General features: G+C 41.5%; 1 protein-coding gene across 1 annotated transcript; it reads left to right on the plus strand.

The window, feature by feature from the left end:
• The first annotated feature begins 7,847 nt into the window (after nt 1-7,847).
• LOC134391901 (fibrinogen-like protein 1-like protein) lies at nt 7,848-22,766 on the plus strand. The gene is made up of 2 exons (XM_063115824.1): nt 7,848-8,019; nt 22,040-22,766. The coding sequence occupies exons 1-2, from the start codon at nt 7,848-7,850 to the stop codon at nt 22,690-22,692; spliced, it is 825 nt and encodes a 274-aa protein (XP_062971894.1). The 3' UTR covers nt 22,693-22,766.
• The last annotated feature ends 197 nt before the right edge of the window (nt 22,767-22,963 follow it).

Below are 22,963 nucleotides of genomic sequence, written 5' to 3' on the forward strand. Positions count from 1 at the left end.
AATCCAGCACAAGCTGCTCTACATGGTTCTGCAGATCACGTAGCATGGCAGTTAATCTTCTGAGTCTATAAAACTTTCTATAGGTGATTTTCCTTGCTCCTGGAGCCCTGTTGCAGCTGGAAGAGAAAGTTAATAGCAGAATTATTTGCTCCCAGAGGATTTATGCAGGGAGTGTAGCAAAAGTTATATAGAACTAGCTGATCATAACTGCCTGTGTTTATTTTTCAAGAAATTGCATTTTGATGGACGGAATTTTTATTGCTTCTTTTGGTTTACTTAGTTCTATAACCCGGAATCAGGCTGACGTAATACATTTGCAGAGTTAACAAATGAAACACATTCACAGTTCCTAAAAGTAACCACACCTGGCTTGTAACCTTTTTTGCAATTAGTCCATGGTCATTAAATATATATATATATATATATATATATATATATATATATATATATATATATCATCATACTAAAATAGAAAGGGCAACTAAAATGATCATAGGGCAGGAGCATCTCCCCTATGAGGGGAGGTTACAACAGCTGGAATTGTTTGGCTTGGGGGGAAAAAGAGGGTTTGTACCTGATAAGAGATGTAAGAAATTATGCATGGTGTGGAGAATGTGGATAGGGAGACATTTTTCTCCCTTTCTTAGAATACCAGAACCCAGGGTCACCCCATGAAGCTGATTGGTGGGAGATTCAGGCTTAGTTATAATGAGGCATGGAGTAATAGGTTCACAGAGGACAAATTACTTGAGAGGCCATTAAGGAAGATATTATGGACTGTGCTTTCTGGATGAAGGAGCAGCAACTCCAGAGGGACCAAGGGAAAGGAAGCAGGATTGCGGCAAGGTGGAAACAAGGGAAAGAAATGAGATTTGGAGAGAGGGGACAGGTGCTTCCTGATGAGTAGTTCCCGATGATGCTTTTATCTCACTCATTCACAACATTTCATGGGGGAGTCCAGACAATATCTTCTACTTGTAATGCTCCCGTGCTTTCCCACTGTTTCTTCCATTATTATTTTTTATTGTGGAAAATTCGTTAAGAAAGAAAAGACAGAATAGCTGCACGATGCCTTCTGATTAGTAGTGCTAGGAGGTCTCCGTCTGGAAGCATCCAATGTTGGAAACAGGCAGTATCTCAGGCAGTACCCGGAATCCAAGCATTCAGAACAGAGCTCTTCGGAGGCCTCTGTCAGTAGGCACAACATCTGAATGGAATCTCCTAGAACAAACAACTTAGTTCCACCATAAACAACATTAAAAGAGGACAACTACTACTACTACTACTACTACTGCTACTACTATTACTACAATGGCCTGGTTAACGTTAATGCATTCCATTAACCATTTTGTGGTTAAGCAGCATGGTTTAACGTGTTGTCTGAACCAGGCTACCGATTGTCAAACGTGCCTAGCTGTGGATTCTCCAGGGTTAGTGGCACGGTATCTCAGTCAAGATGTCAGCTGTGGGAGAGCAAACAATAACACTGCTTGCTGCTTTCTAAAAACAAGTGGGGGCTGGTGGCTCCGATTTTGGTGGGGCTGTGAATCTACTCTGGGTTTCAGTGAGAACCAGCCAGAACTCTAATGGAGCTATCCAAGGTGCCAAACCTGTTTGGGGGAACGGTTTCAGCACCTTGCATAGCTCCTTCAGAGTTCTGTCTGGTTCTGACTGAAATCCAGAATGGATTTATAGACCCACTGAAATCAGAGCCACGTGTCTCCACTGATGAAAGCATCTGGTTGGCCACTCGATGGAGCCTTGGTCTGATCCAGCAGGGGACCTCTTACTGATTTTTTCTGTTCTTTGGTGCTAGATGAGGAGCTTTTCCCCAGACAAGCCATGACTCCATGACACAGTCATCTTCTACAAGGGCAGCTCACCTGCCATTTCACTTCTTACTGTTTAGGCTTTGCTTCAGTTTGGGGAAGGGTTCACAGTTAAGAGAGTTTTATTATGAGAATTGCAACCGTGAAAGGGTTACACCGAGGGCAGGCTGTATTTTTGGCTAATACACACAATGAAATGTGCAGCTTTTTACGTAACTCCTTGGAACGTCTTTTCTCTCCTCCACTACCTTGGGCATGTTTCATCTCTGGAGGCAGGAGAGATGCTCACAGTAATAAAAATAATATGGATCCAAAAAGTCAGTGAGCATTATATGTAAGCAAACATGGAATGCAAGCTGACAGGAAACTCTCTTGTCTGAGGACCAGTGTTTCTCTTGGGGGTGCATGTCGAGCTCAGGGATGTACATTTGACTTATCACAGCTAATGCTAGTCTCTTTCTAATCCTCTCAAGTGTGTGCTGCAGAATTGGCTCTAACAATTCTCAGCCTACATTTCAAACGACCTGTATTCTTCATCACTCCCGGTTGCTGGAATTCACATGGTTACATCACATAAAGTTCATTTTCCTCACCTTTTTGCTTTCTTTTTAAGGGTTGGATCCAAACTTGGTGGGAGTAGAACTCCACTAACTGGATACACCCATGGGTGGAAAGAGGTTATCTCACTTGATTCTCCCATTCCATGCACTCTCTAAAAATTTGCTTTGGGTAGTAGGGGAACCGTCCAGAACAGAGTAGGAGGAAGCGCTGGCGTCTGCAGGGGGAAGAAGGAATCCATGCAAATCATCTCCACCTCTTTCCCCAGCAGGAAGCTTCACTGAAACAGGGCTTTTCTATATGAGGAATTCATTGTGTGCTCATCTTTCCTTACTCACAGTTGTTGACAAGGTCATGACCGTCCAGTTTTGCATCTAATCAGCACTATCAGTGAGGTGGTGGTGGTGGTGGTTCTTCTTCTCCTCCTCCTTCGAGAAAGCAGTATTTAATTGCAAAAGGAAAAAGATAGCACAATTTCTTCTTGTGTATTTGCAGTATGTACCACAGTGCCACCTAGAAATTATGTAGTGGAAAAGGAGGAAAGGAAATGCTCTTTATGTAATGTCTGGATCTCAATATTGTAACGAAATTGAAAGGAGATACAGCCTATTAGTAGCCTCATATAGAAAAGCTCTGCAAATGGAAGGAGCCCTTCTGTTCATGAGAGGACAAGTCTGTACTCAACTCCCAGAATCTTCCAGCACTTGACATATTCACAACTTGATGAGGACAACAACTACAGGTTAAACTGGATATGTCCCCAAAGACCTACTTCTTTTTTACCTCATGGTAGCATCCTCAATAGCATCCACATCTATTTCGACTAAATCGTAGCTTCCAATTTATCACATGAAAAAATGTATAAATCACAAAATGGATTTCAGAGCTATGTGTACACGCACACACACCATTTATATACGTTTTTGTGTCTGCATGTCTGTGGCCTTAGCTAGACCTAAGGATTATCCCAGGCAAATGAAGTGGTCATATCTGCCTGCTCCCAGTATCCCCTGTGTGTCATTTGGATGTACAGGGATGTTCCCGGGACAATCTCGGGATATAGGCCTGGTCTAGCCATGACCAGAGTGTGTATGCATATGCACTTTACAAATGAAAAAAATATGACAGTTAATTCTGTTAATTGCAAATTTTTAAACTCTGTTAAATAGCAGCAGATGGAGAAGCAATAGAGCGTTATAGTCCAAATTTAAGCAATCCAATCCTCCAGTTAATTAAAGAGAACATGAAGGAATTAATGTTCTATGAATTTTATGTACATTTCCTAAGAGCAACTTGGCCCTTTTTTTTTACTTTTGTAAAAAAGCAGTAGATATCTTAATGTTTTCACACATTGATTGTTTAGAACAAATGGTTCAGTTGTGTCTTGCATTTGATGCTTCTTGACCTGTGTTTTTAAAATAATAATAATAACAATCAGTGCTCATCCAGCAGAAGATAGTCCATAGAGAGCTAAAAGAGCATGAATTTTTTTAATGTACATCTTGATTGATTATTGAGGCAGAAGTTTAAAGCAGAGCCACTAAATTCATTGTACAGGGCTGAAAGTCCAAAAGGAAAATGATGGACCATTTAGAGCTTTATCACACCAGCGTTATCAGTGCAATCACTGTGAATTGCATGTAAAGGACTCAGAAGTTGCCCACCTTATAATCTGCTTTGATTGTAAAGTACTCCCATGCATCCTGCCTTAATTGTGCAATAAAGCAAAAAGATTCGCCCTATTTAGCCCCTACTTTTTGAGCGTATCTTCCGATCCGCCGCTGGGGCGCATTTTTAAAGAAATGCTTACATCTGCGTAAGCTTTAAAGATAAAGACACCAAAATTGGCACAGTAATAGATATTAGGGAGAGCTTTAAGCATACCAAATTTGAATTGAATTGGGTCATCCGTTGATTTTTTTTATGTTTTTTTACATTTCCCCCCTTAAACTCACTTCCTGGTATGCAAAGGATTGCTGTTGCCCGGTAGCAAAAACAACAACAACCACGAAAGCTTAGCGCTACGGGGATAATTCGAGGGAAGCAGGGAGGTGGGATGAAGCTTTAGGTCTAGTCATTTCCTGTGAGGAAAAACCTTCTACCTTCTACCCATCAGCCTCACACAGATCAATATATAGAACCCAGTCCACAAGGATGCCTCCAATAACAGAGAGAAGACACACTGCTGAAAGTTTAAGAACATAAGAAGAATCATGCTGGATCAACCAAGGGTCCATCTAGTCCAGCACTCTGTTCACACGGTGATCAACCAACGATTGACCAGGAGCCTATAAGTAGGACATGAGTGAAACAGCACCCTCCTGCCCATGTTCCCTAGCAATTGGTATACATAGGCCCACTGCCTCTGCTATAGGAGGTAGCACTTAACTATCAGGACTAGTAGCTAAGTTTAATGCACAGACACAGTACATCTCTAAGAGCCTTGAAAAGATATCAAAGCTGGATGTCGTGGGAGACTTAGAGGACATACCATTCAGGAAGCTAGACAAGGTGCTTCTCTAAAGAAGTGATTCATTGCACATTCATGATTGGCCAGTCACAGAAGTTTGTGGGTCCATTACATGATGTCAGTCCAGGATGTCTCCTGCAATATCCCCTATAAATCTCATTTAAAAAACAACAACACAGAGATACTGTGGTATTTATCTAGGAAATTGCAGGCTCTCCCAGTGTGTAATCTTGGCATTGTGCAATAATTCCACCACTAGATGGGACTGTCTCATTAAACTCAATGGAGCCTTTCCGAGAAGGGAAGTTTTCAGTTCAACATCACATGATCGTGTGGAAAGGACCTTGTCGTCAAGGTGGGAAGAGTGCACAGGACAAAAGCCCCGGTAAGGCTATGAGATTTTTCCTGTGTCAAGAACTTTATTGTCTTTCTGAAACAAGAACAGAACAGCAACAGGAACTCCTGACTCCACCCAGATATAACTTAAGTTCAGTCCAGTGCTATCTTGTGACTATCCCTTATAATACCATTCACACACCAGGGGAGGATCTACACTACTGCTTTAAAGCCCTTTATAACAGTTTTGAGAACTATTTGGGGCCAGGACACACTGCATATACAGTTTTCAAAACGTTTTCAAAGTGCTTTAAAGCGCTTTAAAAGCAGTAGTGTAGATCCCCCCCAGGACATAAAAAACCACACACCCAATACCTATGTAATAAGGAGCTTTCTGTTTCTCAAACTGAGATTTTCGAAAGCACTTTGCATTATGGCAGGAATGCCTACTGTCCAATGGTGTGTGTGCAATCCTACTGGGTATGCCAAAAGCTACATACCTAAAGTAGTTCTTTATATACTCACATGAATACAGGTACCTGTCTTATAAATCTTTTATTCCGGTAGGGCAAAAAGTAGTTGGGGTGGGATGGATTTAGACTGGCGACATGGCATGGGGAATGTTTCAACACGCCTTCCCACAGGGACAGTCTTCTGATTGAAACTAATCAGAAACTAAGGCCTCATCACAACAGACGCACAATGGAACACTGGGAGGGCAGGAATGACTAGGTGTTTCTATTCAAGCCAAGCCTCTGAGGGATTTTGAAAGAAGCCGAAAGTATTTTAGGGCACAATCCTATTGGGTTGACTTCTGCCAGACGGACACCTCTGATCTTGGAGGCTTCTGAATATCCTGTGGGAGGAATGATGGTGGCAATTTTCACCTCTCCATCCTCCTTTTTAATTTTTTTCTCCAGACAGGTTTTTGAATCTATCTAGGGGAGGCGTGCTGGTCAGGGCTGGAGAGACCATGGGATTTTTTGTATCAAAGCCTCACCTCTCACCTCCCTTTCCCTTCCATCAGAACACTTTCCTTTTGATATCTACAAGGTGCTCCATGACTGCTTTGTGACCTCAAAAAGCAGGCACTACAGTTCTTTCCCCACTGCGAGGGGATGGAGGCAGGATTCATATTGTGCAGTCCCTGTCCCAAAGTTGTAGAAGTGTCTATGGCTTTGGGAGGGAGAATCTGAGAATTCCTGTGGTCCCTGGGACGCTCTCCAAGGAGCATAGGATTGCTCTGTTATAGGCCTTAGCTAGACCTAAGGTTTATCCTGGGATCATCCCTGCCTGCTCCTGGGATATCCTGTGTGTCATTTACATGAACAGGGATGACCTTGGGACGATTCCGGGATAAACCTTAGGTCTAGCTAAGGCCATAGATAGTGATTGTGATATCACTGAACAAACATTAAAATACAAAGAAAATATAAAGTGCTTAATATTGTACTTCAATAAGGCTAGCTAGATATGTTAAATTCAGAACACATGTGGAGGCTCTTCCCCAGGAGAAACATCTGAGCAATTTTGACGGGAACCAAAAGAGTTTTAATGACACTAGAGTAAACCCTCAAGAGCATTCCACAGAGCCTTAAGACTAGATATATTGGGTAGTATCAAATTTTAGTCCTATTGAAATGAGTGAGGATTAAACTAGGTGTGACTTATTTATTTATTTATTACATTTCTATACCGCCCAATAGCCAGAGCTATTGGGACTTATTAAATCCCAATCATTTTAATGTGCCTAATAGGACTAACATTGGATACTACTCATTATTTCTACTAGGAGAAAGAAAGACCAAGGCATTTCCCAGCTGATTCCTCCAAACAGTAGGAGATTGAGCCATATAATCCATTTGAATCTATTCCAACTTTGGTCACTTTGTAAAGAGAATACAGTGATAGAATGGAAGGTTCTCTTAGGGCACCGTCCCATCCACGTCTAGATAGAAAAATGTCGTACAACTAGCATTCCCCAGTCAGCCATACTGGATGGGGAATGCTGGGAGTTGTATGTCATTTTTCTGTCTAAACTTTATGCATGGGATGGTGCCCTTCACAGTGCAGCCTAAGCCTCCAGTTGAGGTGTGACTATGGAAGGCGCCCTACCCATCACTTAGAGTGCTAGGATCATGTTAATATGCAGCTTAATACTTCTTCAAAACCTATGATCTCCTCTTAACAGGAAAAGTTTTTCTATCCTCCTTATCTGCTAGTTTTCAAAAGACCAAATATGTTATTGCTTGATTTTCATAAAATGTCTCCTCTTAAAGATGCTGCTTCTGGGGGAATGTGTTATCTCCACTATGTATTGACTCTCCAAAGAATGATCAAATAACCTGCAACTCATGTATGGCACTATGGCAGGAAAGTCAACAACACTGATGAATCTAGCAGCTGTTTTGGCGATTGTCTCCAGCATTGGCAAATATTGCATGCTAAAGTTAACCAATAACAAGCTTAGTCATCCAGGATCTTAACTTCATTGCATAAAACATAAATCAGGAATCTGCTAGACCATTTTCTCCATTTGAATCCCCAAAGTGCTGTAAGTTTATTAAGCAGCCAGTGACACTTGAGCCTTTGGAACTATTTGCAGATACTAATGCATGTATGTGTGTGGCCTCTTTCAGATCTCTCTTTGCAATATGTATCATCCAAACATCTTCTTCGCTACTGCGGTTTTTCTTTTCCTGATCCATGTGACAAGTTCAGTGGATGACAGTTCATTGAGGATCCAACTCACGGATGTTGTCAACTTACCTATGGTCAAGAATGTCTATGATATTCGGAACTGGAGAACTGTTCTAATACGATCAGGTAATTTATATTTAATGAAGATTTGTGAAGCCACATTACTGTCACACGTGCATATGTATATGTGCCTTTATTACGTTTTAAGGAATATGTATATATATTGAGACCTCTTGGTCCAAAATACCTCTGTTATTCTGAGATGGAAAAATGTGGGAAAGAACAGGTAAGGACAGACTTTCCTTCTAATATATTTGAGATGTAAAGTCATGCCGTTCTTAATACCATACTTCCTGATTATCATGAGAGATAATTATCTCCTAGTAATAGCTCTGCCAGGGGTATTTCTCCCTGCTTTCTAAATGGGTGAATTCTAGGAACTGTTGATTAAACAGGAATTTGAACATCCAGGGCTTCTCTATTTTGAAGCAAAAATCCCACATCCTTTTTCTTTCAGTCTTGCAGTGTTACGATCAGCACAATACACACACTCCTCCCTTTTTTTTGGCTGTTTCCTTGTTGGGCAAGTTCCAGTAGAAATATTACTGCATTTTTGGCAAGTTAAAAATAATGGAATAAGGCTTAAAAATGATGGGAGAGGCACTGGAGGTTGACAATGTCATGAAAAGGAACCGCAAACTTCCAAGAGTGACCAATCATGAGTGCACGATAAAGCCCTGTGTGAGGAGGGCCACAGTCTCCATTGTTTTCAATTATTGTTCTCAAGGGTATGCTTCATTCAAAGCAGCTCTTCCAATAACCATTTTCAAAACACTGTGTTTAAATTCCAGCTTGTTTCCCCTTACTTTCTTTCTTAGCTTCCAGATATTGTGTGAACTCACATTTTTTAAAAAGAAAAAATGCTTGACCTAAAACGTCTTGGATCATTGGTTTCATTTTCTGATACCAACTTTCAGTAACTCTTAGGTATCTATGCCTAAAAATTAAGAATTATTAGTAATGTCTTAGATGTACATAACTCTCAACTACTTTTTTTTAAAAAAATAAAACACACTTTAAATGGTACATCCCAGTTGTACCAGTTTCACTATATAAAACAGCCCTATAAATCTAAATGCTATCTGTTGATATCCATAGAGAATTGCATTACATGTTTTTATAACATGGTCACAGAGGAGTTGACCTCACTGAAGATTAAGAATTATAAAGTAAAAAAAAAAAAAAAAAAACGTGTAAAGAAAAAAATCTTACCCTATTCTTGTTTTTAAATATGTATACATGTTTCTAGTTTAGCAACTGGAAGAAAAAGTGTTTCAAAGCCAGTATTATTAAAAAGAGGGATCATCTTCTAGATTCAAGTGTAGTTGAGGGAGACAGAAAGGCCCTGTTCAGAAGACACTTTAAACCACAGCTTTAACCACAGTGAATAAGGCCTTTTGCCTTATTCAACATGGTTAAAGCCGTAGTTTAAGGTGTCTTCTGAACAGGGCCAAAGAGAACTGATGGGTTACAAAATGGACAAGCTGTGCTCTCTCAGAAAACATCTAATTATATCACCTTCAGCTGTTTCCCATAGCCTCTACTCCCAATTTTTTTTTGCTTTTCCTAGCTTTACAGTATAGCTGGGATTCCAAATCTCTTTTTAGACTGAACTAATAGCTTAAAAATAATTTAAAATAAATAAATAAAGATTTCTAGACTCAGTCCGCTATAGACTTACTAGCAATGCTAAATGTAGAATGAGTCAAGTCACTGGCTTTCATTTCTGAAAATTTTGAGCACAAGTTAGGGTGTAAAACTGAATGGATTGGGAAGGATTTATTTAGCAAATACAGCTTTGGAAAACGTCCAGCTGTCTAAAGAGCAGGTTTCCCATATTTAAACAGTGGATTAAAGAATGGCCAAAGCTTCTTTTGCCCTTGCCATAGAGTTCCTGAAATAGTAAAAATGCCATTTAGGTGGATGCCAGTAACCCTACCAAAGTGATATTCTGAAAGTGTTAGATAGTACAGTATGTACTTCAAGTAGATGTAATTAGAAGGTGGCAAAGCTAGCCATAGAAGGGAAGTTTGAAGGCCTTGTTTTAAGGTGATACAGTGGTTTAGCTGTATGAGTCAGTAGAGAAAGGAAGGAATTTACAAAACACAGCAAGGAGAGATTTGAAGGAAGCAGAGAATGGGATCACTATTCCTATTGAAGAGCTACTCTGGCAGTTGATAAGAACATAAATTGGCAGTAGCTATGCAGAAATTTTCCTCTGGAAATTGTGCCATAGATAGGACTCATTAATCTATATATCATATCCTTTAATCAGCATTCTTTATGTGGAAAACAGCAAATGACACATGCATTTGCTTGTATTGGCTGGGTTTCCATAGTAAGCAATGAGCAAGACATTTTTCATATCTCTGCATAAAGTAGCATATGCAAATGAGGAGCGGCACAGGGACAGGGCTTGCTGGCAGTTTTGGCAACGCAGTCCCCGACCAGCTGAGTGTTCTCTTCGCCTCATGTCAAGCCCTTCTGTTTCCAAACCCTTTCCTCTAATCCCCAGTTCTTTCCTAGAAAATGGAATGTCTTCCTTCTATTTTTACCTCTCCTCCTCACAATTATTCTTCACACTTTCCCCATGAGCTGTTATTTCTCAGGGCCTCTTCCTCATGTCACACTCGTAATTTTTTAAATTCCATTCAGCATCTGTCAGCCAAACTGCAGCCTAAGCAGAGTTCAATTAATTTTAATGTATTTATTTATTGCACATTTTCTGAATAGCCTAATTTGTAGAATGCAACAATCAAATTCAGTCTTTGTTCTTTTCTTCATAAGGGGCTGATGGGGTGAGGAATTCATTTATTTCATCCTTATTTAATGTGCTTCTGCTTATTAACCCATTTTGGTCTTCCAGCTGTTAACACACTTCTTGCTAAAATCAGAGAATTTCATTTGCAATCCTTTTGCTTTTAATGTGGGGAAAAGGTGGTCGAAAGTCTGTTGCTTGCAGTGCAACTTGTAATAGCTTCTGATTGTGAATCAACAAAGCCTGTGCTTTGAAAAAAAAAACCTTCTGAAAATTTGGGCTGGATTCTGAAGGCCACGACTAATGAATGTGGTTTAAGCAGTACCTGTTTTTCATCTGACTTTGCACCCACATATTACAGCTCAAGAAACTGGGGGACATAACAAATTATGGTTAATACATCTGCCTCTGCACCATAATGCAATTTTACTCATATTCTTATTTGCATTCCCCATTGTGAGTCTTTGGGATGTGTTAAGCAAATTAATGGCTAAGGATGGGAATTCACAAACAAGCAGGCAATATTGAGATAAGAAAGAAGAAAGGAAGACAGACAGAGAGAGAGGGAGGGAGAGTTATAGAGAACTAGACTCAGGCTGTAAGGTAAGGAGAGGTTCCTTGTACTGACTTACATTTCAAATGTTTTCATTGCCAGAAATAGCTATTGCACCAGTTATATTATAATCAGATGAGCAGAAAAATACTGAACAGGTGGATACCCTTCTCAGGTCTTTTAACCTTCTGGAGTTGCCGGCCAGGAAGGAACACAGGTGTTGCTGTTCTACACTGGAACCTCCAAGCAGTGGGCTCTAAGCTAAAAAGAGCACAGAAAAATAAAAGCAAAGAATTGTGACCTCCACTTTGTTTTATATCTTTTCAAATCGTAAACACCCCCACCCCGTGCTTTTCACTGGGCATAATTAGGCAATACAAATTATGCATAATAGATTGGATCCAGATGAAATTAGTTGAACTTAGTTCCCATTGAAACCAATGGGACTTAAGGCATGACTAATTTATCTCATTGATTTCTATGGGAACCAAGTTCAGTTAACAGGTAGAGCAAGCCTATGGTGTGTGTGTAGATTCTTTGGAGAAGCCAGGACCACTTCCAAAGGCATGGTGGTGGCTTTTCCTTACCTTTTATTTTGCCATTCTTCCCCACACCCTGTTCCCGTTGTAGTCAATGAGACCAAACTAACTATGTAAGCACCAGTGATGGTATAACTGATTGCTCCTTGGGTGTCAGTGTCAGGAGAAGGGGGGTACTCAGAATACTGTACCCATAGGATACTGTGGGTACTCAGCCACCACCAATATGCCTGCTGGTGCAACACTGCAGGCATAATACAATGGCCCTCCAAAGGTGGGCTACCCTGCTGGCAGGAACTTATGCTGCATCCAATGGCTTCTCAGATAGCCTTTGGCCAGCGTTAGGATTGGTCCCATAGTTTAAATCCAATGCGATGAGATAATTGTGGTGGTGTCTACATTCATCCTAGAGCCCATAGCTTCCTAAGAACATAAGAACAGCCATGCTGGATGAGACAAGTCTCCATCTAGTCCAGCATTTTGTTCACACATTGGCCAACCAGCTGTCATGCGTGTAGTTGGCAGGGTAAGGAGGCACCACTATGCAGGCGCGGATAGAGAGACTAGCTCTGGTGCCGTTAAAATGATTAAAATCTTTAATAGTTCTTGTCTGTGTCTGGAATGCTCGACGTTTCGGATTAAAAATAATCCTTCCTCAGGAGCTACATCAATCAGATTAACAGTTTGAAACATATTTACAAAACCAAGCTCACATGGGATACAACACATATAGCATTCTTAACATTTCAATAGCGGTTTATTGCCTATACAATCAAATTTAGAGGTTTTTTATATATATAATGTAATTTGATTCATAGTTTTATAAGAAGTTTTGAAATCTTTTTGGGATTTTCCAAAATTCTCACAAAGTGCAGTAAATGGTTTTTACTAGAACATTAAACATGAACCACAGGAATTATCACACTAAAATTCTTGTAAAGCCTGCATTGTAAAACCTCTCGAAGATTATTTTGTTTGAATTTCAAAACTTTTTATGGTTTCAACTGTCCTGGGCTGGCAATAGTATAGTAAACTATATGCGTAACACACTGACCTGACGCTGGAAACCTTATTCTTATATTTTGAATATTCTCTGGGGCCCTTTTCCCTTCTGAGTGTTCTGCTGAACTGCCTCTAATCAAAGAGTTCTGGCTCGTAGCCACAAGTCTGGATCGCGTGCTGTCAGATAAGGGTGATTAAATGGAATTCGTTAACTCTGATGGAGCGTTTTTAAGAGATCCTGCTCCTACTTCGCCCAGAATAGAATGTCAAACCGGCAATTTACAGTTGTCAACTTCTTACTTAAAGTGCGTGTACGTATTAAGTTCCAAAGAATCATTCAGTCCTTGTGACACAAGGGTTTTTAAAGTCAATATCCAAAAGATTTCTCTTTTGCTTAGTACTCGGTCACTACCTTTCACTTTTTCAATGGCCCAGAAACAAATGGAGTCAGGAAGATGTTCTTTTTCTTGAAAATCTTTCACCATAGGGGCCCCTGGTTTTTGGTGTCTCAGATTGCAGAGATGTTCTCCTATCCTTACCTTTAATGCTCTTGTTGTTTTCCCTACGTACATTGTATTACAAGGACAAACAATGGTGTAAATGACCCCAGCAGAATTGCAGTTCAAAAAATCTTTGATCTGTATGGTCTTGCCATCATTGGAGAAAGTGAGTGGGTTTTGTTTGCAAATTCACCCTTATCTGAGAGCACGTTATCCAGACTTGCAGCTACGAGCCAGAACTCTTTGATTAGAGGCAGTTCAGCAGATAAGAATAAGGTTTCCAGCGTCAGGTCACTGTTTAAGAATTGTACAATGCGTAATGCATATAGTTTACTATGCTATTGCCAGCCCAGGACAGTTGAAACCGTAAAACGTTTTGAAATTCAAACAAAATAATCTTCAAGAGGTTTTACAATGCAGGCTTTGCAAGAATTTTAGTGTGATAATTCCTGTGGTTCATGTTTAATGTTCTAGTAAAAACCATTTGTTGCACTTTGTGAGAATTTTGGAAAATCCCAAAAAGATTTCAAAACTTCTTCTAAAACTATGAAATATCTATCTATACTCTAAATTTGATTGTATAGGCAATAAACCGCTATTGAAATGTTAAGAATGCCATAGGTGTATCCCATGTGAATTTGGTTTTGTAAATATGTTTCAGACTGTGTTAATCTGATTGATTGTAGTTCCTGAGGAAGGATTATTTTTAATCCGAAACATCGAGCATTCCAGACACAGACAAGAACTATTAAAGATTTTAATCATTTTTAACGGCACCAGAGCTAGTCTCTCTATCTGTGCCAACCAGCTGTCAACCAGGGAACAACAATCAGGACATGGGTGCAGTAGCACCCTCCCACCCATGTTCCCCAGCAACTGGTATATATAGGCTTACTGACTCTACTACTGGAGGTAGCACATAGCTATCAGGACTAGGAGCCATTGATAGTCATCTCCTCCAGGATTTTATCCAACTTGCTTTTAAAGCCATATTGGTGGCCATCACATCATCTTGTGGTAGTGAATTCCATAGTTTAACTATTTTCTCTGTGAAGAATTACTTCCTTATATCTCTCCTGAATCTCCCATCGGTCAGCTTCATGGGATGACCCTGGGTTCTAGTATTATGGGTGAGGGAGGAAAAATGTCTCCCTATCCACCTTCTCCACACCATGCATAATTTTGTACACCTCTTTCATGTCTCCCCTTAGCCTCCTTTCCTCCCAAGCTAAACAACCTCTATCCTTCTGTATCGGATGGGTATTTATGTAGTAGGGTAGCCTGGTGTTTTGAACTTCAACTGCCAGCATTCCTGGCCATTGGCCATGCTGGTTGGTGCTGATGGGAATTTTACTCTAAAACATCTGGAAGGCACCAGGTTAAAAATGGCTGTCATAGGTTTTAATGCAGTAAATCCCCTATCAACTCACTTCGGACGCAGTGTGAGCCTACTTATTCTACAGTGTGACTTCTAGGCTATAATGAAAATGGGACAAATAGTTCAACGAGTTATTTAAAACCAGAGCAAAAACATCCAAAACCATAATCCCTTTTCACGCATATTCAATTATTTCCTTACACTGTTTTGGAGGTTCTCCTCCCGCCCCATTACTTTAGAAACAACAAGCAGACAGAATATTTAATGCAGCCTGGTATTCTGTTGAGCATTGTTTGAAAATGCAACGTCAGGAGGAGTGTTGCAGGAAGGGAAACATCCCTTAGGAGCGTGGGCTAGGAAGAATAAAAAGGTGGCTTGCTGCTATTGTTTATAAAGAAAATAGAAAGCTGTGGTTTGGAAACAACAACAGTATAATAAGAATGATAACACTCAAAACACAAAGTCATCAAAACAACTTACATAGATGAATAATTCAGAAACTTTAACGAATGAGACGAAAAAAGTCAATCTTTGTTTGAAAGGCATTATACCTAGGGGTGGGCACAAAGTTCAGACCCAAATTCAGAACCCTTCTTTCATCACGTGTTAATATCCTATCTGAAAGGTTAACAACTAGGTCCTGCTTCGTCCCCTGCGTTGGGGGCGGAATGAGGAAAAATAATCCTTCTCGATCCTCCCACAGTGCAGGACAAGGAATAACGGGCTCAAGTTAAAGGAAGCCAGATTCCGGCTGGACATCAGGAAAAACTTCCTGACAGTTAGAGCAGTGTGACGGTGGAATCAGCTACCTAGGGAGGTTGTGGGCTCTCCCACACTAGAGGCATTCAAGAGGCAGCTGGACAAGCATCTGTCAGGGATGCTTTAGGGTGGATTCCTGCATTGAGCAGGGGGTTGGACTCGATGGCCTTGTAGGCCCCTTCCAACTCTGCTATTCTATGATTCTATGATTCTATGAAGTAAACTGTATTTTTTTAATTAACAAGTAATCTGTATACACATTTTAAAATGGAGACTCTGAATACTATTTTTTGCTGTAACCAGGCATATATAAAGATACAGTTAATTTTCACCATCTTTAAATTTAATCAGATAATGACCTAATCCAAACTTACTAAAACAGATTCACATTTAAAACAGATTCTATCACATTAACAACAATGAGTGTCATCTTAAGTTCCAGCACCATACATAGAATACACAATACATAAAATGCCCTAATAATGATTTTAAAAGATTGCCCTGTGTGCTGCTGAGCAAAGAATTTGGAATGAGGTCCAGGAGAGAGACTTCTGGGGTGAATATAGTGAGGACAAGGGGTGGCTGCGAGCCTAGCATAAGAGAGGGCTGGCTGGCAAGATTTGGAGAACTTGGGGGAGTGTAGGAGATCTGGAACTAGGGACATCTCTGGAAGGCCGCGAAAGGGCTATTGGCAGAGGACAGGAGATGAAGGAGAAAAGAGAGGATGGGAAACCGTCACAAGGGCACATCAGTCTTCTTTACTGATCAATTGTAAGCCGCTCCGGGAGCCTTTTAGGCTGAGGTGCGGGATAAAAATACTCTAAATAAAAATACTCTAAATAAAATAAGGACAGAAGAAGAGGATTGGCGTAGGGGGAGCCCTGGGGAAAGAAGAGAGAGAAATGCCCCTATGTGTGGGGTAGAACAGGGAGAGAGGGTGCAGACAGGAGAGGTATGAGTGTCCCGGAGAGGAGAGGAAACAGAGGTAATGTTTAGCCTTGAGGAGAAGCCTGAGGGGAGACATAATAACACTCCTCAAATACTTGAAAGAGGAGGGCCAGGATCTCTTCTCGATCATCCCAGAGTGCAGGACACGGAACAATGGGCTCTAGTTACAGGAAGTCAGATTCCGGCTGGACATCAGGAAAAACCTCCTGACTGTTAGAGCAGTATGACAATAGAACCAGTTACCTAGGAAGGTTGTGGGCTCTCCCACACTAGAGGCATTCAAGAAGCAGCTGGATAACCACCTGTCAGAGATGCTTTAAGGTGGATTCCTGCATTGAGCAGGGGGTTGTACTTGGTGGCCTTATAGACCTCTTCCAACTCTATTATTCTATGATTCTATGAAAACAGTAGTGTAGATCCTGCCTGAGACACCTGGGCCCTGTACACCTAGGAAACCCAATGTATGTTGTTCAGTTCAAATTATAGCCAGCTCTTGCCAGGGCTGGCCCAAGACATTTTGCTGTCCAAAGCGGAATAGCAAATGACATGACCCCCCACCCCACCCCCAAACTCACAGTGCAAAGCCAGTAAAGTCATTTTGGCACTTGAGGCCAGTGGACAACAGCTTATTATGCCATAATAAAGTTGTGAGTCTTCCAGATCTCACAGGATACTTTTCGGCTTTTGAACACAAAAGAAAAAGAGGACTATTTATTTATTTATTTATTTATTACATTTCTATACCGCCCAATAGCCGGAGCTCTCTATACCACAACCTGGCCTTGTGGGTCATGTAACCAGCAAGTACAGTCCAGAAAGGAAATCCAGACACAAGCAATTCAAGCCAAACCACACCACATACCCACATACTGTATTATTTTGCCCCAGTCCAAACATTGGTGCTCATATCCCTTTTTGCTGCAGTGCCACTTCTGCCCCCTTGACCCAGATAAGGGGCCTGGGCAGCTTGGAAGGAGCAACAAGTAAAGAAGGCCTATGGCACTCCATTGAACATGTCAACAGCCAGTCTACCCACTCCTCCCCTTGCCAGGAGCCACGCTGCCTATGGCAAAGTATAGTAATTGCCTGGGCATCTCTCTCTGCATAATCAGGTAGCAGCTTACAATGGTGTTAAGCAATTTTAGAAACCATGTGTAATAGTCTTATAGTCTTATAGACCCCTTTATGTCTTAAAATGCATTGCTTCAGTTCAAATGACAGATATATCTTCCACACTGACAGCTGCTACATTCCTGATACTAGAGCAATAGTATATATATGATTCAACACATGTGAGGAGTTTCACATTTTAAACTCATTTAAGGTGCAAGCCTGTGCATATTTAGAAAGAAAAGAAGTCCTACAATTCTCAGCATACCCCAGCCAGCCATGCGGGCTAGGGGATTCTAGGAGTTGAAGGACTTTTTTCTGTCTAAACATGCATAAAATTGTGCCTTTAACTTATGTCACACTAACAGGAATACAGGAATCAAATAGGATTTCCTTCTTCAGTGGGACACACTTACTTAGGAGTAAGTACCATTTTGTTATAGGAAAGGATAATATATTTTAATTAAAATTTAAAAACAACTATCACCTGGAACAGAGTTTTCCTATGGAAGACCTGGCTGGTTCACTGTTGTAATTATTTGATTGGGACTGAAGTAGAGGGGCACTAATTTTGCTGTACTTATTGTCTTTAAATATGGTTAAATATCCCAGTGTGGGATGTACTTATTGTCTTTAAATATGGTTAAATATCCCACAGTTACCTTGCTATTCTATTTCTACAATTCTTTTTCTCCTGTCCTTTCTTCATCCTCTCTTCATTTTCAGGCTGCATCCGGTGCACATTTACCTCAGAGTAAGTTTGATTGATCTCAGTGGGGCTTACTTTTGAGTAGACATACTTAGGATTGTGCTGCAGCTCTGTTTTAAAGTGACACAAGATACACACATACCATGTTTACCAAAAGAATGGCTTGAAAAATAAATATTGTAGAGCTAGGAACAGTGTAGAAAAAAGCAACTAAAATGTTCATTGGGCTTTAACAACTTTAGCGAAAACAGCTGAACCCAATGGAAATTTTTATGCAGGTAAGTGATCACCCAGCAACTCCCTACATAGGTGGAAGGGGGGTGGGAGAAAGGGGATGCCTGGCAGGTTCTGAAAAAGCCCAGGGCAGCCAAATAAAGCCACGTGCATGCGTGCACATTGCAACTGGAAAAAGGATTTGCACTTGAGGCCAGGGCAGGAGGGCATTGCAGCAGCTGGAGAAAGATGGGGCGTGAGGTCTGGGCAGGGAACAACCCCATCAAGCCGCGTGCAGCGCAGCTGGAGAGAGGAGGGGCACTTGAGCCCCCGCAGGAAGCAATCCCCAGCACACTGCGTGTAGCACACACTGTAGCTAGGAAAATATGAGGCGCTCAAGGCCAGGGCAGGGAGCAACCCCCAGGGAAACCGTGTGCGGTGTGCCCAGAGGCTGGAGATAGGTGACGCGCCCGGCGCGAGGCCCGGGCAGGGCCCGGGCAGGGAGCAACCCCCAGGGAAGCTGCATTCAGTACACGCCCTGGCTAGAAAAGGAGTGTGTGTGCCTGGGCAGCCAAATTGCCTAGGCTGGAAAAAAGGGACTGGCCCAGGCAGGGACAAGCAAGGCCCCTGGTTGTAAGCCCCACCGCTGGCCGGCCTTCTCCCTCTCACCTCCTTCGCACGGGGTGCTCTTCTCTTCCTCCTCGCTGCTGCTGCCAGCTCTCCTCCACTCTCCATTGTCGTCAATGGGTACTGGTGCTGCTGTTGCTTTTTTCTTCTCCTCTCTCCCTCCCTCCTTCCTCCAGATTGGTCGAACTGGGTTTTTCTGGGTTTCGTTACCCTAGCAGCAGCAGGCGGCAGCTGACCATATATGGGGGAGCTTGGGCTAGAGCAGCAGCTCCTTGCTTGTCCTCTCTCCCTGAAGTTGCTCGGCAGGGACGGGGCAAACATGGCGGCGGCAGCATATTAGGGGGTTCAGCTGAACCCCCTGAACCCCCTGTCTGCACGCCAATGCTTCTGGTCCATGTGGGTCTGTTCCTTAGGACTCTTGCCGGACCCTCATCACTAGAAGTGCCAGTCGAATCATCAGCCGTATCCTGACTATCTACATCAGTGGGAATATATGAAGAGTCCTGCCAAGTCACGATTTTAACATTTTTCTTGAATGAATGTCCATCCGTAAGCCAGCTATATACTCTTGACTGAGCATAATCCCTCTCATCCCTTGCAAATTTTCTTATTTTAATGTTTTTTAATTCATTCTGAAATGTAAGAAGATCTTTTTGGAAGTCATGGCATTTAGTAGTAAATTCCTCCAAAGGCGTTAGTCCTTTTAGAGCTGTTTCTTGATTTTCAATTTGAATTGTTAATTGGGATGATTCTTCCTTAGATTTTTCTATAATAAGCAACATCAAATCAAAGGAACATTTGTTAAGGATCGAAATCCACTTCATTTTAAACTCATTGTCATCTCTAAACAGCATAGGCATCTTATTAATTCGAAGCCCTCAAGGTATTCTACGGGCTCTACAATAGTCCATAAGAGATGTTGCGTGTAAGTTTAATTTTATCAATTTTTTCTTTGAAAATTTTAAATCATCCCAATCCTTGGAACTAGTATGGGTATTGCCATCATCAAATAGAGAAGAGGAGGTTACCAAACGTGTCATGTCCTCCTCTGAATATGCAAAAGTGGAGCTCATAGAGGCCATGTCTAAAAATTACAATATAAAGAAAATAGAAGGCTGTGGTTTGTGAACAACAACAGTATAATAAGAGTGATAACATTCAAACCACAAAGTCATCAAAACAACTTACATAGATGAATAATTCAGAAACTTTAATGAATGAAACAGCAAAATGTTAAAAGGGTGACTTGGCAGGACTCTTCATATATTCCCACTGATGTAGATAGTCAGGATACGGCTGACGATTCGACTGGCACTTCTGGTGATGAGGGTCCGGCAAGAGTCCTAAGGAACAGACCCACACGGACCAGAAGGGATTATTTTTTCCTCATTCCGCCCCCAACGCAGGGGATGAAGCAGGACCTAGTTGTTAACCTTTCAGATAGGATATTAACACGTGATGAAAGAAGGGTTCTGAATTTGGGTCTGAACTTTGTGCCCACCCCTAGATATAATGCCTTTCGAACAAAGATTGACTTTTTTCGTCTCATTCGTTAAAGTTTCTGAATTATTCATCTATGTAAGTTGTTTTGATGACTTTGTGGTTTGAGTGTTATCACTCTTATTATACTGTTGCTGCTATTGTTGCCTGAAGAAGCAGTAAGTCACACCCCACAATTCCATTCTATTATCCTTACAGAATGAAACATATATTCTTAGGCCACAGTTCAGAGTCTAGGGCTGTGCAAGCTTTGGATTCGGAATTTGAATTGTGCCTCCCTCCCACATTCCCCTTCTAACCTGCAACAACAAGAGATCCCCCGGGGTGTGTGTGAAGGGTGTGGGGATGATAGGTGTTGAAGCGGAGGGATTTGTTGCTGCTCAACTATAGTATGTAGCTGTAATTTTAAAAGGGGTGTCATTAGGGTTAGAAAAGGGTGTGGTACTGCTGCTGCTCCACTATAGTATGTACTTGAGATTTCAGCGTTTCACTTCAATCTAAAGCAAAGGCTTAATCCATCACTCTCCAAATAACACAGCCATCACTCACAGGCTTAGTCCATTATCACCAAGGAGAAGAGAATGCTGCTCTCTGATTGGCTGCAATGCATGCTGGGAGCTGTAAGAGTCCCCCTCTCTCCCCACTAGGGCTGTGCAGAAAACGGCGTATTGCACACAAAATGGCCGCCATGCTTCGAAATTCTGAATTCGAAGCTTGCACAGCCCTACTAGAGTCATGGTGACTCAGGATTGAAGTACCCCTTACAGTCTAGTCCTTGGCCTTAGTACCTTCATTTTGTAGCACTGGAATAGTATTGAATTACCTTCAAGGGTGATTGTGAGGACACGCAAGTTCAAAAACTGCAAAGATTCAATCCTATGCATGTTTAGAGAGAAAACGCCTACGACTCCATTATGGCTGGCTAGGGCCTGTTGGGAATTGTAGGCCTTTGTTTCTCTTCAAACATGCATAGGAATGAGTTCTAAACCATTTTGCAGGTGAGGCACTATTATAACTTTTGTAACATTTCATATAATCCTTCCATCTATCACAAATTATTATACAGGTGACTGAAAAAATATTTTGAAAACCTTACACATCAGATTTGGATGTGGTTGTGTGACTAGGCACCCAGTGGGCAAAATCCAATGAGTCCCTCTGTCTCCTCTGGGTCCATTGTGCTTGCAGGACCCACCGCTTGTGCATCAGGCTTTTGCACTTTTAAAAATAACCCTGGAAACGAGAAGAAGTGGCTCTCTTCTGCGAGCTCCCTAACCTGACCTGTTCAGGAATCAAGCCTTCCCACTTGTTTCAGGTTATTGTTAGAACTGAAAAGGGCCTGTTGCACAAGTGGTGAGTCCCGCCAGTACATGGGAACAATAGGATACTACCCAGAATGCTGAACTTAAAACATTTATATACATTTCCACAATGACACCACAAAGCCAAGAATCTAGATTTGATTATCCTAACCATCTTTTGTTCCCTAGGCATCCGTTACAAGCGAGACTGCGATGAAATATTCCAAGCAGGCGACCGAAAGAGTGGCCTTTACATAATAGAACCAGAACACACTCGCAAACTTGTGGTCCAGTGTTACATGGATGGATGCAACGGGTGGACAGTGATCCAGCGTAATACCCATGACACTGTAATGACGTGGTCGGAGACCTGGACAACCTACCAATATGGATTTGGTAACTTGGAGGCAGAGCACTGGCTGGGCACGGAGTACATCAGCCGCATTAGCGAGCAGAAATGGTACAAAGTCAGAATAAATTTAGTTGATGCTAATGGCAACCATAAATATGCAGAATATGATAGCTTTGTCTTGAGAAATCAAACCAATAGTTATACGCTGAAGTTAGGGACCTATGAAGGGAATGCTGGTGACTCTCTCAGTTCTTCCCTGCACAAAAATATGCATGACAACATGAAGTTCTCTTGTAAAGATAGAGACAACGACAGATCTACCCTAGAAAACTGTGCAGATATCTATGGGGGATGTTGGTGGTATGACTCCTGCTTTGATGCACAGCTGAACCGCAAGGGGGGGATTCACTGGAGCACGCTATGTGATGAGGACTGTAAGAAGTCGGAGATCTTGCTGAAACCTATCCACATGTACTGCAACAGGGTTTAGAATGTGCTCAGACTCAGTTGTCATGAATGGATGTAATGTTTAATGGGTAGGAAACAGCAAAACTGCAGATTCCTTTGCTTCCCCACCGTTTAAATAATTGTAACTTCTTTTGTCATATCTAAGGGACAAGCCAATAATTCTGTACAACCTTTTGTCTGATCACAACTCAAGCCTTCCAGTTCTTTATTAAAGTAATTATTCAGCCTGCATAGACCATGTGTCATTAAAAACAGCAACCACAACAAAAACTTCGACTCGCACTTATTATCTC

The sequence above is a fragment of the Elgaria multicarinata genome, chromosome 2 (genome assembly GCF_023053635.1).
Source record: "Elgaria multicarinata webbii isolate HBS135686 ecotype San Diego chromosome 2, rElgMul1.1.pri, whole genome shotgun sequence".
In the NCBI taxonomy this organism is placed as follows: Eukaryota; Metazoa; Chordata; class Lepidosauria; order Squamata; family Anguidae; genus Elgaria; species Elgaria multicarinata.

Coding starts and splice junctions, on each gene's coding strand:
- LOC134391901 (XM_063115824.1), top strand. CDS start 7,848: ATGTATCATCCAAACATCTTCTTCGCTACTGCGGTTTTTCTTTTCCTG. Junction 8,020..22,039: donor AACTGTTCTAATACGATCAG/GTAATTTATATT, acceptor TTTGTTCCCTAG/GCATCCGTTACAAGCGAGAC.